At 43.0% G+C, this 23,642-nt stretch overlaps 1 protein-coding gene across 6 annotated transcripts in view; it reads right to left on the minus strand.

Moving 5' to 3' along the window:
• PLEKHM3 (pleckstrin homology domain containing M3) overlaps nt 1-23,642 on the minus strand; it is a 165,428-nt gene that overhangs the window by 90,198 nt on the left and 51,588 nt on the right. For all 6 annotated transcript variants that reach the window (XM_079781997.1, XM_079781998.1, XM_079782000.1 and 3 more), the window contains exons 4-5: nt 10,947-11,092; nt 3,472-3,665 (exon numbers count right to left, since the gene is read on the minus strand). In XM_079781997.1, the coding sequence (XP_079638123.1) occupies nt 3,472-3,665; nt 10,947-11,092 (340 nt within the window). The remainder of the gene's footprint in view (nt 1-3,471; nt 3,666-10,946; nt 11,093-23,642) is intronic.

Genomic DNA, 23,642 nt, shown 5'->3' on the forward strand with positions numbered 1-23,642 from the left:
CGATGCTCAACCTCTGAGCCACGCCGGTTGAGCTATTTCAACAATAGGGGCATCCCTGAAAGGCCAAACAAAAGGTGTCTGAGGGCCAAACTTGGCCCTGAGGCGCCCTTTGTGACTTGATGTGCACCTTTATCCCATGCTCCCGTGTTCAGTGGGACACTCAGGGCTGGGCCTTCCCAGAGACTCCGCTGATAGCAGCTGCCCCGAATGTGCCCTGACAGTGCTTCCATTTTCCTCAGTTCTTCATGCGCCTTCACGTGTGGACACTGTAAATAACCCTTCTCATGAAAAGTGAACTAGGCCTTGAACCGGTCCAGCAGGGTCGCCATCTGGGAGTCCTCAGAAACTCAACTGTCAGCACTGTAAACATTCTAGGCTTCATGGAAGACACTGACTTTTTCTAACTAATTACCTCTGCCAGTCAAGATTTGCAGTATGAGTTCAAGAACAAGGCGTTCATTTAACAACAATAACAAAAACAGTGAGGATGAAAACTGGCCGGCCCTCATAATGAAAGGCCTGAAAGCAAACTGTGACTTCCCTAATAAGGCGACGACCAAAGTTGGCTCCCTGGCGGTCGAACGCCAATACAATTAATCAGTCTGTTTTCAGTTTTCTCACGACAGCAATATTAACAGTTTGCTTTATTCTGTTTATATGGTGCTGACAAGTCTTCAGCATGTTGGGCCTACTTGCTGGAGATTAATGGCTACTCCTCTACCGAGGTAAAAACCAGGCAAGGAGAGAATGCCTTTTACGACCAGATAAGAGCTGGATTTTTCTTTGCTCTTTTCCGTTGCCCTGCCTATCAACTCCCCTCTCTTTTAATTTCTATCCAGGATATGTAAGAGCAGTAGGGCCCAGCGGTTCTTCTCACGGTGTAAACTCTTCCACTCTTGTTGTATCCCCAGGTGACACAAAAGGAACCTTGGAGATTGCTTTTGGGGAAGCTTCTCATCTCTAAAGGTACTGCCAGCTAATTGTTCTAAAAAGTCAGATGCCATATAAAAGTGAACGATAGGTAAGAGATGACCTCTGGGAACAGGATATTAGCATATTAGGTGGGCAATGGTTCTCCTTTGTATCTGTGGTTATTTTTGTAGACGCTGAAGTAGGCAGAATTGATATTAAGTATGGCCCAGCCCAGAAAATCTTAGACATCTTTCACTAAGTAGTCATATTTCAAAATTAATAAACATGACTTGAAATCATTCAAGAAGACAAATCCCCATACTTCTCTCCCCCTGACCTCCAAAGACTGTAGAAAAAATGCTTGTTACTTGTATATTTTGCTCTGTGCCAGGTTGGAAAGACATGGTAACCTCAAGCCTGTAAGTACAGAGAACCTACAAGAACAAAATTAATTACTTGTGTGTAAAGTGCAAGGTATTTGAGAATATCCTGTAGAGCATAATGAACCAGATTTGGGCAGATCCTGAATTCCATGCTTGTTCTTTAATAATTTGTCTTGTGCGAAGGTTCGGTTGGGAAGAAACAGATTAGACAGAAGGGTACTGCAGTATCCTGAGACTAAACCAGGTGCTGCCCTGGAAGTGAGGAGGAGAGGACAGATTTGAGACTTATCCCAGAAACAGAACCCACTAAATACATCTTTTTTGGCTGATTAGATTTGTTATTCAACTACTATTTTTAAGGGGTCTGGATGGGTCAGACGCTGTGCTAAGTAACATACAGGAAGTAAGGAAGAAAAGAATCTGAAGATGACTCCTTCCTCAAAATCAGGCTACTGGCCGCTGTTCAGTGGTCTGAAGTGGCACCATAATACCCATTCTTCCTCCCTCCTTCCTTCCACCTATCCAGCCAATATTTAGTAAGCACCCATCTTGTGCCAGGCACTGCACTACGGAATGGTCATGAACAAGTCCAGGGAAGAAAAATCAAGGGAAAGAAAAAAGTTACTGTATTCCTTCTCACAGGCTTGGGTGGGAGTGCCTTCTCTCTAGAACCTCCATTCCTTTCCTGGTGGCCTGGCCATGGGCGCAGTACAGGGTGGTAAACCACCGGACTGTGGGAACAGCATAGGTATTCTTAGTCATCCATATGGAGGGAGGATCTCCTATTTAATTTCTAAATGTGTGCCCTGATTTGACATATTTAACCAAAGTAAAACTATATCAGAAAGGTATCTAACATAATTCCCATGTGCAGATTTTAATATTACCTAAGCATATAGGCTCAAGAAAAATTAGCTCTGAGAAAAGCCCAAAAGTACTGAAAATACTTTGAATGTTAAAATTCTTGTATATAGTTTAGTTGGTAAATTGGTTTGAGACATATAATTCTACTGCCTTTCACGGAAAGCCCTGATATTTTAGAATTAAGATGTGCCTAGACTTTATAGGAACAAATCCTGACCACTTTCTAGTGCTTTCTAAAAAAAATAACTAGGTAGTAGAATGACTACCACTGAGAAATATTTTGCTTTATGGCAGCTGCCTTTTCATTATTATTTTATGAGAGCTTGTCTACATATTATGTATTCTTCACTATCTACATTTAGTTCTTTTAAAAATGTCTTCTTCGGATGCCTGGGGTTATGTCAGTGTCATTGGATCTAATTGGATCTCAAATAGCAAACTATATCACTTTTAATATTTCCAAAGGTACTTATGCACATAGGCGTACCTCCAAAATCCATGACTAATGTATGCTTTGGTCATTTCTATTAAAACAAAAAAAAAAAATTAAAAGGTATTTTTAGGGACTTATGAACACCATCAACAATTATGTCAAGTACAAGCTAGTCTGTATAAGCCAAGAGTGAAAATTTAAATGCCAATAAAAATCTCACTGTAAAAGAAGGAATTTGATGAGAGCAGGCACGTTTTCACTCTGATTTGATTTTGAGATCTGAGCCCAGTATGGACTTGTGTGTTCTCTGAACTCGGAGACAACAAGCTGTAGGAAGCCTGCACTATGGGAGCATGAAAAGGCCGAACCTGGGCCTGGGCGTTTCCGTCCCAGCCCTCCTGCCTGCATCACTGAGCAAGTTTCTCTCTCTCTGGAAAATAAGATTTGCATAACCACCTACCTACTTATTTCCCACTGAAAAATGTTTTTAAGTTGTGAAATATTTGAAACATGCTTATTTTTACTGATGATAAATAGGAGCTGAAAATGGAAAAAGTGTAAAACACCAAAGAAGTGATCCATGGAGAGACACTGCCACCATCACTGTCTCAAGTTAACCGACAGGTAAGAGAAGTCTTCACCCTCTTGGGAACTCGGGCCTTGGGTTCATCGCCCGCAGTTATGCTGAGATATTATTTCCATTTTGCTTGGCTCAATCTGATAGAGGACCTCAGAGGAAAATGTCCAAGATGAGCCCAGAGGCAGAACCACAGAATTCCAGCCGGTCTGTGCTGGAAAGGCCCTTAGAGATCATGTCACCACCCTCCCCGGGCAGGAAAGAAAAACAAACTGGAGCCATCTGACATTTATGACTCTTACCTGCGGCGCAGATCCTCGGCCACGGCTGCCCGGCAGCTGAACAAATACGCGCGCAGCGACTTGAGCCGCTGCCGCAGCCGCACCACGGTGGCCAGCGGCTCGGCGTGCAGGTACAGCATGGGGTTCTCCTGCTGGATGTCGATCAGGGGCTCTTCGTACACGTACTCCAGAAACTCTTTGGCCTGCTTAGACACCTACAAAATCAACGTCCTCGATCAGTTCTGCTGACTCGTCCGGCTTTCCACGCCGCCTCAAACTACGAACCACAGCTTAAGTATCCCAGCCAAGTGAAAAGCCCAAACTAAATATGAAGTTTGTCTTCCTTCTCTCTTCCAGAAACTCAACTGGCATTAATGAAAGAAATGCATTAATTCTATATCCCGATTACCTGCATGTACACACGTGATACAATGACACAGAACTACACAGACCCAGTATACCAAGGTCAGTTTTCTGTTGTGTTTTTTTTTAAAATATACTTTAATGATTTAGGATGTAACCAATGGGAAAACTAGGTGAAAGGGATACAGGGCCACTGTGTACTATCTATGCAACTATCTGTGACTCTATAATTATTTCCAGAAAAAGGCTAAAAAAAGGGGGGAGGGGAGATTAAGACTCCCTGATTTTAAAAATACATATATGTATATGTGTATGTATGTATGTCCTATACCACTTTTAAAAAATAGGTAAATTATGCACCTATTACAAAATTCAAAGAAATAACAATGTTTTAAAAAATAAATATGTGCAGAATAATTTCAATGCATAGAAAACAGACTCAAACACACACTTTTATTTTTGAACTATATATATATATATATATATTTTTTTTACAGAGAGGAAAGATAGAGAGGGAGAAAAATGAGAGAGAAACATTGATCAGCTGCCTCCTGCATGCCCCCTACTGGGGATTGAGCCCCCAACCAAGATACATGCCCTAGACCAGAATCAAACCTGGGACCCTTTAGTCCAGGCGTCCTCAAACTACGGTCCGCGGGCCACATGTGGGTGTTTTTGCCGTTTTGTTTTTTTACTTCAAAATAAGATATGTGCAGCGTGCATAGGAATTTGTTCATAGTTTTTTTTAAACTATAGTCCGGCCCTCCAACGGTCTGAGGGACAGTGAACTGGCCCCTGTTTAAAAAGTTTGAGGACCCCTGCTTTAGTCCGTGGGCCAATGCTCTATCCACTGAGACAAACCAGTTAGGGCTCAAATACACACTTTAGTGAGCAGAAAGGAGTTTTTCTTATTAGAACAACTTGGAACTTGGGCTGCCTCTAGCATATTCATCCAATTCTGTATCTACCTCTGGTAGTAAACAACGAAAGTTGACTATAAAATATCACTGTCATTAGTAGAAATAAGTAGTAGAAACATAACACATCCAAGAGAGAGAGGGGGTTGCTTAAATAATGCATGACACATGGGCAATCTGGGGGGCCTGTATGTTCTAATTCACTGAGACATGGACTCACTACTGATACATAGAATTGGCTTAGTTCTATTTATGAAAAGTAAAACTTCTTCACCAGGTTTCCTCCAAAACGTCTCTAGTACTGGGAGGAAGGCAGAAATTCGCCATAAAAACAAAACAAACAACTTTGCTTATGAAAAAGCAAATGGAAATCCACTATGTTTCACACTCTAGGTTAGAAGCTTACTAATGAAGTTAAATAGGATACAGTCCCTACCTTCAAGGGACTCACTGTTTAGTACAATAGACAAATATTTAAAACAAAATACACATGTAGCACATAGCCCGTCATCTACCACAAAAGAACTATGGGTGAGATCCACAGGTAACTGAAAGGAGGAAGAAATCAACTGTGCTGCGGGGGGAGGGGGGTTTTAGGAGCCAGGCAGGCCTGGCAAAACAGGTGACATTGGCTCGAGGTCTAGAAACAAACAGAAATTCACTTAGTGGGCAAGGATGGGGCAGAGGAGAGTACAACAAGCAGACACAGCCATGAAAACCCATCAATATGTACATGTGATAACTAAATGTATGGCTACTGCATGTTGATTAAAAACAGATGTTTATGAAATTCAATATTATCATTTTCTTTTATTGTACAGCTCATATAAAAGTTTATGATCCTTACAGAGATGCAAAATATGAATCATTTTTTTTCTATTAAAAGCATAATTTTTTCCCTTAAAAGCAATTATTTTTGAGGTACCTGCTGTGCTGTGTAATCCTCTGGGGTCCTGCAGAGTTAGAATTAATGAAGTTTACAGTCTCTGTAACTCCAGCTCCAAAGACGCACCTAGCATCTGCCAAAACCTGTGACTGTTTTACCAGACTGGAAAGAACAGTTGGCAGGACTACACAATGCCTCGCTCTGAGGCAGAGTCGCAGGTACATGCCAGACACTGCGGTAAGCACGAGGCACGGGGCGGAGAATAACCCAGGTGGGGCCTTCCTCCTGTAGCTCACAGCTCAGTGGGGAAAGACAGAACGGGGTTCAAATAGATTTTATTTATCCTAGTTCAATATTTGCAATATTTAAATACCTTAAAAGAGGGAAAAACGAACGGTGTTCTGGCAAATGAAGTACAACCCACTTGAAACTGTTGCTGAAAAATGATGTATTGTACAATTCAATTAGTCTTCCTGGCCCTACTGAGCAGTGTTTATACTGAGTCGGGGCCCTGCTGAATTAGGTTCACAATGCTACCTTTTAGTAGGTGAACAGAAGGACAAAGGGCACTGGCCAGTCTCCCAGGCCTTAAAAGGCTTCTCTCTTCAGGTGGCACTTAAGCCCGAAAGGGGGAAAAAAAAAAAAAAGTCTTTTACAGAGACAGTAAAAGCAGCAAGACAAATGGGACAGCAGCTACTGACGTCAGCATTCATAAACTGAAATTACTAAAAACAAAAACAGAGCTAGTTTCAATCACGTCCGAGGCGCTGCTTCACGGGTTATTAACGAGTGTTAGGAATACAGAGCGTGTTGTGACCGCGGCTGCAGGGTGTGTGAACGGATCCCTGCAGGCTGAGCCGTGTTTGGCAGCCAGGCTGAGCACATGCTTGCCTTTGAGAATCAATCACTTACTCTGGTGAGGAAATTTCTGAGAGGGCTCCAAATTCAGCAGGAAATGCCATTTTTGCAAAATAGAGCACTTTCCCCCCTAAGTTCTAAATGGGCCTGCATGCTGGTATGAGGATTCCACTTTCAAACTCAACTGTAATTTAAAAGCTTTTTAAAAAAGAAAATGTTTAAAAATATAGAGTTACTTAGGGAAGGAAGCCAATGACATTCTTAGGTGATAAAGTTTATGTGACGGAGTTTCTTTCTTGTTAATATAAATATTGCATGAGTTATATGTGAATGCCGAATATATTTCACCTAAAAGCTACTGTCCTACTTCTTGCCAACCAAATTTGTGGAAAGTCAGAGTGAAAACTCGGCTCACAAGTGCAGATGGATGAACCCAATACTCTTGCTTTTTAAAAAATGAATGGTTTTACTTGGCATTCTTTCCATGACCCCATTCCATTCACATTAGAAACAATTTTACAGGGTCAACAGTTCATTGACCTATTAGTATTTTACTAAATAATACTTAGTGTTTATTACTAATGTAAATGAAATTTTTTCAAAGCTCTTTTACCTTAGAACAAAATAGTTTAAGCCAGGAGTGGGAAATCTTTTCCTGCCAAGGATCATTTGGATATTTATAACATCATTCGCTTAATATAATTCACTTAATATAAACTTATGTTGCTATGAAAAAAGCTCCTAGATTTATTGAATTTTAAATAAAAATTCAATAAGTGGTTGCCTTGGCAGGGCCAGACCAAGTGATTTCATAAGCTTTATTCAGCCCGCGGGCCAGACATTCCCCACCCCTGGTTTAAGCTATAAGGACTCAAATCTGGGACTGTGCTGCAATCTGTGAGGGGGTTCTTTTTCCACAGCCCTGCATCTACGTGATTCAGCTTATTTAGAGGAAATAAAGTGGGAAAGGACAGCTAGAGGCAGCACAGCGACAACAGATGTGACAGCCGACATCTGGTACTAAGGGAAGAAAGATACCTGCAAGAAGATAGAAGGTACAAGTATAGCACAGAACCCTGACTGAGGGCAGTATCTGAGGGCAATATCCTTCAAACTCACAAATATACATACCTACACCTAGGAAGTCTCACTCATAAATGAAAGAACTTATATTCAAAAGTATGCATAAAGCTATTCATTGAATCACTGTCTATAACAGCAAAAGATTAGAAAAACCTAATGTCCATAAAAAAAAAAAGTCAGGTTGGATAAATTGATGTGTGTAAAATTCATGATGGAATATGGAATGGCTATTTTAAAAAAAAGCCCAATGAAGAGTTTTATGATCTAAATGGAAAGTTCTCTAACAGCAGCTTGTGTACAATACTGCCTACTGCCATTTCTGTGTAAACACAGGTCTGAGAAATGACCTCTGGAAGGGTACATAAGAAAGGAGTAATTTGCTTGCCTGAGGGAAGAATCTTGAAATCTGTGAAAGTATATTCAAAAAAGAATAAAGACATAGCAGCACACAGCAATTTCTTTATGGAAAAACAGCCTCCCACACCACATTAAAGCACGTGGAAATTTTCTATCGCAGGACAGAATCATAATTCTAATTCTGAGGCATTAAAAAGAATACGTTTTAATTCATATTTTGTTAAAGTATATAGAACTAAGTCACAATTTACAAAATAATAAAAGTAATATAGTCACATTACTGAAAATTAGGAGAATAAAAATTGAAAAAGGGAAAAATAATTTTCCCACAAATAACCACTCATTGCTTTGGTATAAGGTTTTCTTCCCATCTCTGAAACATCATGGTGAAAGCCTTCCTTATTGAAATCAATCCCAATCATAACACTTCTTGGTCCTGTTAAAACAGGCACTGTGGTCTAATGGAGGAGGAATTAGGAGATCTTAAGTTTAATTACAATTTGTTCTCAAAATCTCCAAATGACTCCGAACAAGTGGTTTTCCCCATCAGCGCCTACTCTCCAGCTCTGCAAGGGCAATAGAGCCTGCTCTGAATGCCTCTCCAAGTATCAGAGATAGGAAATGGTTTACGTAACATGGAAAACCCCTAGCGAAATGGAATGTGACTGTTCTGGCTAGGATACAAAAATATTTTTAAAAAGTACAACACAGGGGAACTGTTAGGAAGAGTTGAGGCTAAATCTGAGTTCCTTACCGCTTCTTTCTCATGCTGGTATTTTTGAATGGGGGGTGGTGGTGGAGGGAAGTTATAGTCAAAGAGAATTTCATTAGAAAATTTGAGGATAGAGCTTAGCTGCAGGGTAATCCTGGAGATCAACTCAATTTGCAGGATGTACACCAGAAAACAGATGAAATCCTGCTTTAAAAATAATTAGGATGATTATTTCTCCAGAGGGCAGACAAGGAAACGCTTAAGATGACAGACTTCATCCTGCTCTGCAAAACCCTCTTTTCACTGGCTGAAACGGCCAGTCACGTACTTGCTATTAGAGAGAGCAGGCAGATCTCACAGAAAGATGTCTGGTTTTGGGAACTGATAGGTCTGCATTGATCCTCCCAATTAGGAATATTAAGTTAAATCTGCATCTAAGCAAAGATAGACAGACACTGCACTAAATGGAATATAGTTGCTTAATGCCTGTGAGAGCTGATCCAGATAAGATCGACCAGCTCTCTTCTTGCTTTAAACTCTCCTGTTGTTCACCGACACCCTGAGAAGGAATGGTCTGACACAGGAGATCCTCCTCACGTGCAACATGGAGGAAGGGAGGGTGCCCAACATCTCAATCAGTTACCTATCCTGGCAAAATCAAGCCCTGCCATTTGAATGACCACTGTGGCAAATGCCTGCTGCGTAGAGAGATGGCAAGTGTCAGCGATGGCTAAATGGATGGTTTGGGTGGCCTTCACAGCTCTCTGCAAACAGACCTGGATTTCCTCCTCCTTTCACATCTTCATAAACTATGCCTGAATTGCTCATTTTCCTCATTCAGTGGCACCTTTTCTGCTTTAGCTCAGCTGATTGGCATCTATTCCGCTGGCATGTGCCACAGCCTAAGCCCTCAATGATCACGGGGCTAGGACTGCCTCACTCACTTGCTCTCTACACACCTCTCTTGGCTGTCAAATCCCTGCTCCAAGCAGATTAATCTAAACTGTCTAAACCAAATTCAACTTAGTGTTCTTTCCTTCTAAGTAAGTTTTTATCTAATACACACATGGCAAATATATTTATAGCCTATATGCAGAGTGTCAAGTACAAGATGCAGAGGAGAGAATGATAACTGTCTGGGAGAGGGGAAGGAAAGAATCAGGAGAGGAAATGAGGTTTAAGCTGGGTTTAGGATTTGCTGTGCTGAGTGAGGGCAAGAGGTGTGAAACGGCAGGACTGGGGATAGGGAGGCGTGTGATCTTACTGAAGAGACTCGTGGAGGCAGGGACTAGAGGTCACAAAGGTCTCTATGTTAAGAGATTTTATTTACCTTATGTACAATCATGTAAAAGTTGCCATTAACTGGGCACTTATTATATGTACCAGGCATTGCACTAGGTGCTTTCTGTGAGTCATTTATTTAAGCAAAGAACCACCTTATGAAATAGGTACTATTATTATTATCTCCACTCTGAATGTGAAGAAACTGAGGAGAGTATAAAATTTACCCAAGGTGATATTAGGACTTTTTTTGAAATATTGCTGGGGTAAGACTTGAAAGCAGAAAGCACAGCTAGGAAGCTACTGAATTCCATCACATGAGTGACGCTGAGGGTTCAAGTTAGTGTGGTTGAGTGGAGAGCATGATCTCAAGAGCTATAATTCTGCACGTGATTTCTGCTAACTGATTGGGCGGGCGGGGGAGGGGCATAGGGGAGTCCAGTAGGTCTCCCAGCACTGGCAGTGGTGAGTGGTGGAGCCATGTGTACTTGGGGGGACATTTGGGAGGGTGATAAAGCCCACTTGGGGCGTTCTGAAGTGCCCACAGGACAGGCTAGTCAGACCAGGTAACAGACTTCTCTGCTATGTGGCAGGCACAGCACCATAAAAGAATCCTAAGCCTAAAGTGCCACTCCAGTGTGGGGCTGGATTCCTCGCCTTGCCAACTTCTAGTACTTGCTAGGAGGGTGGTCTATGGAAGGGTGGAGGAGCTGTACAATGTAGCTAACCAACCAGATGGCTCAAAGACAACTAGGTTTAAAACTAAAGCTGGGATGTCCATTAGGTAATTAATTCCACAGGCCTCACTTTCAATAGCAAACCTGGAGCTAGAAGTGGGAATCAGCATGTGAGTTCCGGTAGTTATGACCACAGAAGGAAGAGAGATGACACAGCAGAGTAGAAAGTGGGAGAAGATCTTGTAGCTTTTATAAAACTACCTCATCAAGTTCGCTTCAAATTCTCATGTCATTATCTTAATAATCCACGTGACAACATGAACAAGTTGCTGTCATGAAGTGCACAGAGTTTTTGCACCTACCTTGTATTTTGACGTATCCCAGTTGTGGACCACGCGTGCGGGGATGAGGAAACTGTCGTCCACGTGGCAGCTGCTGCAGTAATACCACCCGCTGTAATTGCACACCTTGGCTTTCCCATTGGAAAGGCCAATGGATCGCTGGCATCCTGTTCAAAACAAAAGCAAACGTCTATGATTATTGTACCTTTAACAGCACAGGACAAGGCTACACAACTCTCACCTCAAGTTAAACAAAATTCCACAACAGGACAGAAGTTGCAGAGAACCCATGTATACGCACGTGTCCTTCTTTCCAGCCCAAGAGCTCCCCCCCACCCCCACCCCCCACCCCCCGCTCCTGGAGGAGCACCGAAACTGGTCCATTTCTGGTCTGTTCTGATTCCAGCTCTTCAGCAGGTAAGCCTCCCTGTACCCCCACGTGTCCCTCCCTGCTTCCCTCTGAGACCCTGTTTTCACGAGGCTCTTTGCTGGGGCTTTTCATACAGGATCTTATACAAGCCACACCTTTCTATGAGAGAGAGAGATCAGCTCTATTGCACAGATGAATAAACTAAGGTTTTAGCCAGGTTATGTATTTTGTCTTGAAGTCACCCAGCTAATAAGAGGTGGAGTTGGATTTGGCTCTATGCTTGTCTGACTCTAAAATGATCCTAAAAACTGATAGGTAGAACCTTCCTTTGCTTCCAAAATAAATGAAAGGAATTTGTCCATTAATTGGCCTCCAACTCGCCTTTCCAACTACCTACTCCTATTGCTTACTCTCCAGTGGGAATATAACCTCTTTATTCCAGTCAGAGAACTCTCCACACTCTTCCCCAAATAGTGTGCCCTCTCCACCCTCTATATCTTGGTGCACATTATTTCTCCTTACACAAGGTCCTCTTCTCCGATCACTACTTTGCCAAATCCTGCCGATTACTCAAGGCCACTGGTTGCCTGCGAGCGATGGCTAAGGCCCTTTCATGTCCAAGGAAGTCCATGGTTCTGGGAGCACTGTCCTGGTACCGTCAGGGGCCTGGTAATAACCATGGCTCTGCCGTAGAGGATTGGTTTTTAGATGGAACTACCTTTTCCTGGCGAGTGTAGAGACTCTGTCACAGTCAATCCAATGGACAAAATCCAGAACAGGTAGTCATGATTACATCAACAGGAGCAGTTTTCTGACATTTTTTGATTTACAGCTTTCATTTTAGAACTCCTTCCATATGGCCCATATCATGGTTGGGTGCTAAGAACTACATTTTTCAAAGAAATCTCACATTAAGCCAATTTCATATATGGGTACAAAATAAAGTACTACTACTACTAATGATCAGTGTTGCACCCCATTTCCATTAGAAGGAGCTAAAACACATTTTAACAAATCCCCAACTAAAGAAGATACTGATTCACACGAATAGCCTGAATAAAAGGATCGCAAAGCTCACAGAACTTTCACTGTCATCACAAATAAAATGGCATCAGTATTTAAGCCATTCCACAGTGCGTGGGCCAGAGAGAGAGAGATCCTGCTTTTAACTAGAGGTATGGAAGACAGAAGTAAATGTGCTGGTGTTAGGCTTCAAGAGCTCACTACTCTTCCTTCCTAGAACAGCAACGAAATCCGCGCTCCTGCGGAATGAGGTATGTGTGAAAGATAAGGGAGAACCCCACACACGGGGTGCTTGTGTCGGACGGACGCGGCGCGCGGGAGGTGCCGTCACAATCACTAGCTCTGTGCGCTGGAATGCTGTCTGCTGCACTCCCCGACCACACTGCCTTCGACTCGGTGGCCTCTTGGTGCGCTGGGACAGCCAGAACCACACTGCCAAACTTCTCCCATCTATTTTTTATCCTCGGCACTTAACACGAGGCTTTGCACAAGCAGACCATCAAGACATGTTTATGTGGAAGGGATGAGAAACGGAATATTATTTAGCATTCGTACGGCCACATGCTTACATAGAGATTTTAATTTCCCATGGCTGTTCTAGAATTGATCCTGCTATCCTGGATCTGCCTCTTGAAGCAGGCTACTTTTGTTCATTTCCCTATGAAAACACGTTGCCTAGCCTAAGAATTCCACATTATGCACGTGCTCCTGTGTGGACTATGGGACAGAGTTGAGTGGACTGTGACATATTCTAGACACGGGCATTGCAGTTTCCAAAAATAGGCAGTCAACTGACTTAACGCTGAAGTGAGGCTGAATGGAACTCAGCCTTCCCTGATGACTTAGAAAGTGATCCTGATCTTGTAGAAATTCAGGATGATCTTCACAGTTGAAACTCTCACCACAGAATACCGTAAAAACAACTTTAGGTTATTTTATCTTTTCTGATTATTTGAATATAATAAACATCAGTAAGCATTTGCTGGATAGTCATATATGCTTCAGTAGGTAGTGCTGGGTTTTTCAGTCTGTACTTTTTAATGACTTTATTATAATTTTCTAGATGGAACATATGTAGGCAATATTAAAATACACACATGTGCACTCTAAGAAAGCATATAGCCTAAAGATGTGTATCTCAGCCAGGCACTCGTGTCCATGTGCTGGGGCTCAATTATATGAGCTAACAAATGAGCTAAACATCCTTACCTATTTGCATATGTCTCCAGGTTCATAGAAAAGAGAACAGACAACACGGCTCAGGTTCCTTCAGGTTTTAGTTCAGACTGAGGCCCCAGCACAAAACCTCTGCCCTCTAGTCCTTGGGTGTCTTCACCTTTATATCCTATTTGGAACCATTCTCTCCTAATCTCGGCGATGAAATCACCCCTCGTAACAGAAGCAGGTTTCAACCTACCCTAACAGTCCTGCTTCGGACTGTTTTGGATACATGGTGCAGAGACAGCACAAGTCTAGAGTCGGGAAGCTTGTTCTTGCCTCGGGTACAATGGACGCCTGACCCATCAACTCTCTGGGCCCGCCTTCCTCACTGCAGAATCGATGGTTAGCCTAAATCGGCAGTTTGCCAAATTTGCTGAGCATCAGCATTTTCTAGAAATGTTTGTGAACAGCGTAGACCCCGCCCCAGAGATTTTGATTCTGTAGACTGGAGCAGGGCCCGGAACGTGCATTTCTACCCAACCACACCCAGGAGCTGAGGTGGTAAAAACTGAGCGTTGCTCCCTGGTCCCTAGGTGACCGCCAAAGCCCTCCGAGCTCTAGAGTTCTAATTTGATTCAAGTAAAGTGCACTGTATCAGTGAAAAGCTCATAATCCGTCACACAGTTAGTTTACTTTCTAGGCTTCCAAAATCAACATTTCAGGTGCTCAGTCTATTTCCAAAACTTTGCGGCATAGGAACAACCTGAGTTCACTGTACTCACGTTGTTCCAGAGCTTCCCTAGTTCCCACTGAGAAGAATCTTAGTTGACTTAGAAAGAATTAAAACTTTCCATCTTCAAGTCCAATGAAAGAGCATAGGATGGTCGGGAAAGATTAGAAGCTAGTTGGTAGCCTGATGTAGATTCATTTTCTAAAACCAACACACACCATTTATTTGAAGAAGGAAACACCCATTCTTTCAATTAACTGCAAGATTTCCTTCTTCAGTATACTAGCAAATCATAGACTAAAAAATGTCTGAAACAATTCCTTATAAAGATACAGAATCTGGGATTTCACTATCATTATAAAGTTTTCAACAGAGGAAAAATGTGTTTTCTCAGTAATTCCTGTTAGGAAAGCACATTTTTTGGAGGGTGCCAAAGCTGGACTCTGACAAGCAACATTATGGGGAGAAAAATAGAGCTGGGAAGCAGAAACAAAAAATAATTAATTGAAATAACTAATTAGAGCTTATTTACATATTATATTTGTATGTACTTTCAAATAGACTTTTCAACAATGTTTCTAAATTAAAGGGCATTTATAGAGGGGAACACTCCACATGTTGGATCAAAGCAAATACATTCTTCCCAGTCTCTTTTTGAAACTTTTCAGTGTATTCAATTCATAGGAACAAAAAAACTATCTCACAAGAGAACCCACTGGCCTTTTTTTGTTTTTTATTGCTTCCCACCCCACTTCAAATCTTGAATGAACACATGCTCTGAAGAGTTTAGCTTCCCTCTGATGCACTCCGGGAAACAAATATAACCATTTAACCGAAGTCTTATTTGCTGCATGTAAGTCCATTTCCCAAATGGCCTTTTAAGACACCCCCAAAGAATCTGTTGCTGGGGGCTGGAGCAGAAATTTTGGCCTAACGCTCCACAAAGGCACAATCTTTCTTCTCACAAGTGCACCCAGCTAGCTCAATTGGCTGCGACGTGGCGTTACTGAGCTGAGCTCCGAGGAGGAGCCAGCCAGCTTTTCTCTATTGCACGGCTACCAGCTCAGGCCTGCAGCCCCTGGCCAGCAGCTGGAAAATTCATGGGCGTAAGAGAAAAGCAGCAAGGGCTCTGGCTGGACCCAGGTGAATCTCTCACTGAGGAAAGAACACACACAGCCATGCTACCTACCCCCTTTACCCAACTTGGTAAGGTAAACCCAGTGTTTTGTATTTGGACGGTAGAAAGCTTTAAGAAGAGAACAGGGACAAAGAAAAAAAAAAAAATGGGAGAAGGTACCTCTATAAAAGGGAGGAAAAAAGATAGAGAGTGCGAGGACAAATTTTCATTTGCTCCGTTAAAACAGAAAAAACAAACAAGCTGGCAAGTTGCTCACCCCCTTTCACTGTAGGCACACAGGGTAGGGAGAGGTGGCCCCAGGAGAGGGAAGGGGCCTGCCCTGTCCCTCCCTCCTCCGTCTGTCCAGGGTTCCGGCATGGGACAGTGAGCTGTGGTCAGCATTGTGCAAAATGTGGCTTGATCATGCTTTAGAGACCAGAATTGCCAAAAAGAAGAAAAACAGAAATAGGGGTTCAATGACTTGCTATTTTACAAGAATTAGCGGGGGGGGGGGGGGGGGGGCGGGGGGCGGGGGGGGGCAGAATCATAAAGAACATAGCCTTCCTAGCTTACAGTCTGTAATCATAGGCTCTTTAAGTAGTTAAGAGTTAAACATGTACTTTTAAAAAAAAGGTGTCACATTAGGTACACAATTGAAAATTATGTTTAGTGAGCCTGGCATCAGCACAAAGCTGGGCACAGCGCTGGACTGGTGGAGAGAGAGCAGAGGCACTTTTTTTGCCATGTGGTTCTGGTGTCCATTAAAGGAAGTGGAGACCAAGCAAAGCAGGGGCCGGCCTGCATCCTCCACTGCAGGAGGGGGCGGGGCTGGGATGTGTTCTCAAGGTTAGGGAACCCGTAGCCGTGGAACTGAGGCTACGGAATTCTACATAATGGTAATGAAAAGAGCCGGGGGAGGGACATCGAGAAGCACCTGTTTAGTCCCCGTCATCTGTGAGGGGTATGATCCAAGAACCCCAGGGGTGCCTAAGACTGCGGAGAGTACCAGACCCCATATATAATGTTACGTTTCCTAGACATAGTTACCTATGATAAAGTTAATTTATAAATTAGGCACAGTAAGAGATTAACAACAGTACCTAATAAGGAAATAGAACAATTACAACAATAAGATAAGGGTTACTCGAACACAAGCACTGCAATACCGCGACAGTTCATCTGATAATCTAGGCGGCTACTTAAGTGACTGCTCGGCGGGGAGGGATACACTGGACAAAGGGATGACTCATGTCCCTGGTGGGACGGAGCAGGATGGTGTGAAATTTCATTATGCTACTAAGAACAGCATGCAATTTAAAACGTATGAATTGTTTATTTCTGAAACTTTCCATTTAATATTTTCTTTCCAAGGTTGACCATGAGTAACTGAAACCCCAGAAAGCAGAACTGTGGATAAGGGGGGGACTACTGTAAGTGATCTAAAACTTTTCTCATATCAAATGGCTAAGTTACTCGGTCTGTGGGACAAGGTGGTGAGTGACCCACAAAGTAGGAGGCACCTACTTAGTCATTAAATCAATTACAACATGAAATATTTGGATGGAGAATCAGGCACATGAAAACAAATGCCTCTGAGTATGCATTTTGTCTGTTCCAAAGCAAATAGCACCCACAAGCATCTCAAGTGAAACGAAAGGAGCAAAAGGGGGAATCAAGAAAAACCCAAGTGTACTGTTTAGACTGCTAATGTGAATATAGGCATGGGCAAAAGTATGTTTACAGTTGTTCATAGGGAAATAATACAAATAAATAATACAATAATCCTATATAATAAAAGGCTAATATGCAAATTGACTGAATGGTGGAACAACCGGTCGCTATGACACGCGTTGACCACCAGGAGGCAAACGCTCAATGCAGGAGCTGCCCCCTGGTGGTCAGTGCGCTCCCACAGGGGGGAAGGCCGCTCAGCCAGAAGCTGGGCTCACCGCTGGTGAATGATCGCAGTGGCAGTGGTGGGAGCCTCTCCCACCCCCATAGCAGTCAGACATCCCCCGAGGGCTCCTGGACTGCAAGAGGGCACAGGCCGGGCTGAGGGACCACCCCCCACCCCCAGTGCATGAATTTTGTGCACTGGGCCTCTAGTTAATAAATAATAATACATTTCACATACTCACAACTGTACACCCACTTTTGCCCACTCTGTAGTATGGCAGACAGCTGGTAGTCCCTTTTTTTTTTTTTTTTTTACTTTATGGGCTCATGTTAAACTGCAGTATCTCAAAACTATTTCTCCATATGGGTTTAAGTCTTTTGATAGTGAATTCTCTTCCCAGGATGAAAATTCATGGCTGGAAGGGAATACACATATAGGCAGACCTCGGAAATATTGTGGGTTTGCTTCCAGACCACCCCAATAAATACAGTATTGCAATGAAGAGAGTAGTAATCGCTTTACTGGTGTAAGGTCTTGCCTTCAATTATGAAAAAACACAACATCTGTGAAGCACAATAAAGCAAAGCACAATCTTGAAATGCACTGACTGGTTCTTCCCAAAGCTATACTAAAGTTCATTTCTGTCAATCAGAAAAGTAATTATTTTCTGATGGGCTTCATTTTATGTTTGTCTATAAATGGCCTTTATAACAGTGAGAGAGTGTAAAAAAAATTGTCACTTATTGTTGGCCAAAACTTGGACTCAAAAGGTTGGACTGCACAGACAAAGGGCTGACATGTAAGAAGCATAAATAAAGCACTTGAAGGACACTTCCCACTGTGGCTGACACAGGTAGGGTAACTTGTTGGCACTTGTAGAATGGGCTGCGGCGGTTGCCAGGAGCACCTGACATTCCACACAGCAATATGGCGCATGTTATGCCTGTAACCTATTAGCACTGCCCCTGGACACAATGAGTGTTCAATCCACATTATATCTAGAGAAACAGACGGAGGCTGAGACCAACAGACATCAACTGACCAGGACAGAGGCCATCTAACAAGTATAATCCTGTGTTACTTGGATATACTTACAGGACTAAGGCAACCAAAAAAAAGATACTTTTAAAAATCCAATCTGAATAACAATTGGTTTAAAATTTAGAAGTATTCTACAAGTCTCAAGTAAGGTGTGTGTGGTTTTTTGGCAGTGACTATTTAAATGTACTATGTTTAAGAAGTGAAGTGAAAATCACATGCTGTGTAATTGCTGCTGATTGAAATTATAAGGCAGCATGTCAGGGGTCCCCTAAACCTATCTCTTGCTTCAACAGTGTTTGGAAAGAACAGACCTAGGGAGTCCCTCTTCTTCCACCCTCCGAACTCCTTTCCAGTCCCCGTCTCCAAAACCATCTTGTCAGCCATCCTCTGTCTCCAGGACCAACTGGCACAGACTTCTGTGATTAGCTCCTTATTATCGAACACCCATGAGCTCCCAGATTTAGCAGAATTATTCCACCCAGGTGGAGGCCACCACCAACCACCTGGTCAACCTGCATCTATGGGCCTCCTATGCCTACCTCTCTCTGGGCTTGTGTTTCCACCATGTGGCTCTGGAGGGCATGGGCCACTTCTGTGAGTTGGGCAAGGAGAAGCACAAAAGCATCCAGCCTCTTGTAAAAATGCAAAACGGCGGCCACATCCTCTTCCAGGACATGCAGAAGCCGTCCCAAGGTGAGTGGGGTAGAGCCAGGAACGCCATGAAGCCACCATGGCCCGGGAGAAAACGGAGGCTCGTGTTTTGGGATGTGTGCACCGGGGTTCTGCCCATACTGACCTCCATCTCTGTGACTTCCTGGAGAGTCACTTCCTACATGAGGAGGTGAACCTCATCAGGAAGGTGGGTGAGCATCTGACTAACCTGTGCAGGCTGGGCTGGGTGAATAGATCTTGGGAAGGCTCACCCTCAAGCAGGACTAGGAGCCTCCGGAGCCTAGTAGGGTTTGAGGGGCCTCTCTGGTGGCACCCCCTTGATGTCAGAGCTCCTGCCCCCTGCAGCCACTAGGCAGTGTTTACCACCCTGGAGCCCTCTCCCAAGCCGTGGACCAACTAAAAACAATAAAGCTTTCTTTCAGCAAAAGAGAAAAAGAAAAAAAAGGAAGAAAGAAAATATAAACTAAAGACTTTCTACTCTTGCTAAACTCTATAATGTTTGTTTGTTCAAGCTCACGGAATGTTAAGATTATAAATCTTATTAAATAAATTAATAAATACCAAGTAGACTCCAACTCAAGTTGAGAAGTGTCAAGATTTATTAGTCTTTCGGGTAAACAATGATTGAGAACCTAAAGTCAATATTTAGTCAAAATTTATCTTGAAAGGCAATAAATCTTGATTTTTGCTAAGGGAAGTAAGTAAATATGTTCACTGCTCTAGAGACTCCGACTGCTTTTCTACGTACTAAATAGCTACCTTCCTTGATTTATAAATATAACAATCTGTGACACATATTTTCACTTCCAAAGAAATAATTTGAGTTGTTTAGTTACTTTCAATTTTTCTTACGATCAGATGCTTCAATACTGGCATTTATAGCAGGGTAAGATAAGAAAAGCTTAATAATGAAATGCTACAAATTCACCATCTAGTATATTTAAATCAGTCTAAATTTAGTATTTTTTCATACTTGTTTTCCTCTCAGACTTTCTCATTAACTTCTGTCCCCATATGCTCTTTCCCCAAAGACTTTCAAGAAAATGGTAGGCAATTTAAAATGGAAATTATAAATAGGCAAAGGGCCAAATGTATTTCTACATAGTGCATACTATATGCCAGGCACTGTTATACACACTTCACACTCACACACACACACACACACACACACACACACACACACACACACTTCACCAATTCTATGAGGTAGGTATTATCCCTTTTTACAAGTGAAGAAACTAAAGCAGAAGGTGATAAACTCATTCTGTCCATGGGTGTACATCTGACAAAAAAGGCAGGGCCTCATGGAACTGGCTGGTGTGTGGCACTTTGTGAGTGAGCAACACAGTGAACTAATAGGTGAATTTCCACTTGGCTATCTCCTTTGGGGGATATTATAAAAACTGTCTGCTGTGGATGACAATATGACAAGCACAGAAAATATGAATCAATTATACAAAAATACATAATTTAGTTCATTAGTGACTCAGCCTTGGACCTCACAAGCAGTAGCATCATCTCTGAATATGAAGTTTGAGGGGAGGAGGCAAGAATACAAATCTATAAGGTGGGAAGCAGAAGATAAGAGAGGCACAAAGGAGAAAGCAGTCTGTCTAATTGTGGAGATAGGGGACGAGGACGGCTGTGTGGACACAGGGACATTCCAGCTGGGCCTTAAAGAAAAAAGATTTTGACAAATGAAAGTTCAAGTCAGAAAAATGGGAGCACGCTTGGAAAACACTGACTTTTCCAGTTGTCTAAAGCTCACTGTAGCCAGAGGGACGTGGGGAGAGCTTTGAAGGATGAACTGAGGCTAGAACCTAAGGATCTGGGATGCTCATGGGAAGGAGTCTGAACTAATCAATAAGATACAGGACCAGCTAGGGTGGTTTGAAGCAGAACAGCAACCTCAGCTTTGGAAAGATTAACTGGCAAGAAGACACTGGGAGCGGAGGAACAGTTGGTAAGTTAGTGCACCAGTCTGAGCTCGAGGAAGTGTGGGAGCCCCCAGGGGGAAAAGGAGGAAATACTATGGAGATAAAATGCAAACGATTGGCAGCTGGCAAGGGGCTCCTCAAAGATGCCCAGGATGTGCTGAGCTTGCGACTATTACTGAGAAATCTATCGGTCAGAAGAGAGCTTTGGGGGAGGAACTGTCGTTCGTTTGAAACATTCATTTAAAAAAATAGAGTTCAAAAATATGAGCTAGCAGATCAACTGATGCCTAAAGCTCCACTGATGGAAAACAATTCCCTTTTATTGTACAAATCAGTTTGAATTCGATTTCCTGTTACTTGTGACTGAAAGCATCTCACAGATTTACACTGAATGATGGCGGGTGAGGGTTCCATTTCTATAACCTACTTTTACTTAAAGCTACCCGTTACGACGCTGAGGTCTTATTATGAGCCATTAGGAGGTCTGAAATAACCAACATGCGTGTCAGGAAGAAGACACTTATTCATTCATACAGAAGTGCGGGAGAGCAGTGCGAGGAAGCGAAGACAGTTAGTCGGTCTTGTTTCCTGACAGCACAGTGTCACCACCAGGGGAGACTCCTGTCCCAACAGGGGACATCTGCAACATCAAGAGACATCTTTGGTTTCCACAAAGGGGCGAGTCAGGGTAGCTACTGGCACCTAATGGATAGAGACCAGAAATGTTTCTAAACATCCTCAATTCATAGGGCAGCCTCCCACGACAAAGAATTATCTGGTACAAAATGTCAACAGTGTCACTGTTGGAAAACCCCGAGACTGTACAAAGACGAGTGAGCAAAGTAAGTGATTACTTAAATCACTTTTCTCCACAAGCGAGGGATATACCATCCACTACGGGGAGGGAAAAAGCCCTTTCGCCAGCTCTGCCTCCTTCCCTCCAGAAGACCGGTCATGCTGCCAGGCTGGAGCAAAGAGGTGCCATCAGAGGGAGGCACCGCCCTCTGGACTACCTGCAGTAACACAGCGCCCAGCTCGAGGCTCTTCCCTTCACAAGTTGATCCTTCTGGTGAAACCCTTGCCTACGAATAACTCTTACTTGAAAAACAACTGCAGAATCAGAAGAGGCCAAACTAAGCTGATTATTTTAGACATGAAAACAGCCAGTGGTGGGACTAACGCTCCTCTACCACCAGGTACCCCTGCTCTCTCAGTTCTCCCTTAAACGTGGGAGCCCTGCAGTCCCGGACAGGAATGGCAGGTCAGCCTCACCATCCTTGTAACGAGGCAAATGCTGGGCCGGGCTACGTGGAACTTACACAGAGAGTTTTGGGGGGAAGTTGTCTCACTAAATAAACTCTTACTGGGTGTATCAGAGCCTGAGGCCAAAGGAAAAACCAGCCCTCCTGTCCTGTCTCTATTTAAAATTTTATCTTTTGTTCTTCGTGGATTTTTTTGGAATTATTTTTGATGGTTAAATAGTGTTACATTAAAATATGACTTATCTTGATGACTGAGGGTTTTGGGCATCCCCTTAAATTTTGTGCCCAAAGCGAGTGCCTCACTCCCCTCACCCTGGTCCCAGCCCTGCTCTGCACCCTTTTTTCTCACAGAGAATCCATTGTCTGCCCCAATTACGTTCTTGCTACACTGATTTTCCCTGGCATTTAACATTGTATTAAGCCTGCACTAACTCGTTAGTGATTCCCTCGTTACAGCTCGACCCTGGTTGCTTCAAAAGTCAATGACCACTTATTGCCTGGGAAATTCAGATTACCTTTCTGGTTTATCTGAAAAGCAACCTGTCTTTCCTTACTGTCTCCTTCCAGCCCGTGGTACACAGACATCCCTGCATAGCTCAGCCTCTTCCAGCTGGAGTTTCTGCCACATACACTGCCCCGCCACTTCTCTCTCACGTCACTCCCCATTCTTAATGCTTGTTTCTCTCTCCTGCTATTTTGTGAGTCTCATCTCTTTGAACTTGGCAGTATCTTTAAAACACAACCTTTCCTCTTTGCTAAAACCTCCATGACAGCATCTCTTAGAGTAATTTCCCCTTGAGCTATTTTAGTAATGACAACAATTTCATAAAATTAAAGTCATGAGAGTAGATGTGAATAGTGCTAGAAATAGTCTCAAAGTGAAAAGACCACTTTCATCAGCTTCCTTCAAATCCACGCTTGAATTTCTTCATTTTCAACCCAAACCGAATTCTTCGTGTTCTAGAAGACTTGAGGACTGCCTGGGTCCACTGTATTCCTTTTTCTTTTCCCTCATGCCTTCTTTGGCCTGCTTTCCACACTTTTCTGTCTCTCTAAAAACACAGGTTTGGCCCTGGCTGGGTTGTTCAGTGGTTACAGCTCCACCCTGTGGACTGAAGGGTCCAGGGTCCGATTCCTGGTCAAGGGCATGTTCCTCAGTTTCGGGTTTGACCCCAGTCAGGGAGTGTACGAGAGGCAACCAACCGATGTGTCTCTCTCATGTCGATGTTTCTCCTTCTCTCTCTCTTTCCCCCCTCTCACCTCCCTCCCTTCTACTCTATCTGAAAATCAATGGGAAAAAAATATCCTTGGGTGAGGATTAAAAAAACACACACAAAAAAAACCCCACACAGGTTTGCGATCACTTCCAAAGGTAATCTTTTAACCACAGATTTAGTATTTGAAGAAAGGCTGCTTATATCAGGATACTTAGAAGTGGTAGGCAGGACACCCTTATTTCCTGGTCCTCGTATTGCCACTCAAAAGGAATTTCCTAGAGTAATATACC

Source organism: Cnephaeus nilssonii (genome assembly GCF_951640355.1).
Source record: "Cnephaeus nilssonii genome assembly, chromosome: 10".
Taxonomy (NCBI): Eukaryota; Metazoa; Chordata; class Mammalia; order Chiroptera; family Vespertilionidae; genus Cnephaeus; species Cnephaeus nilssonii.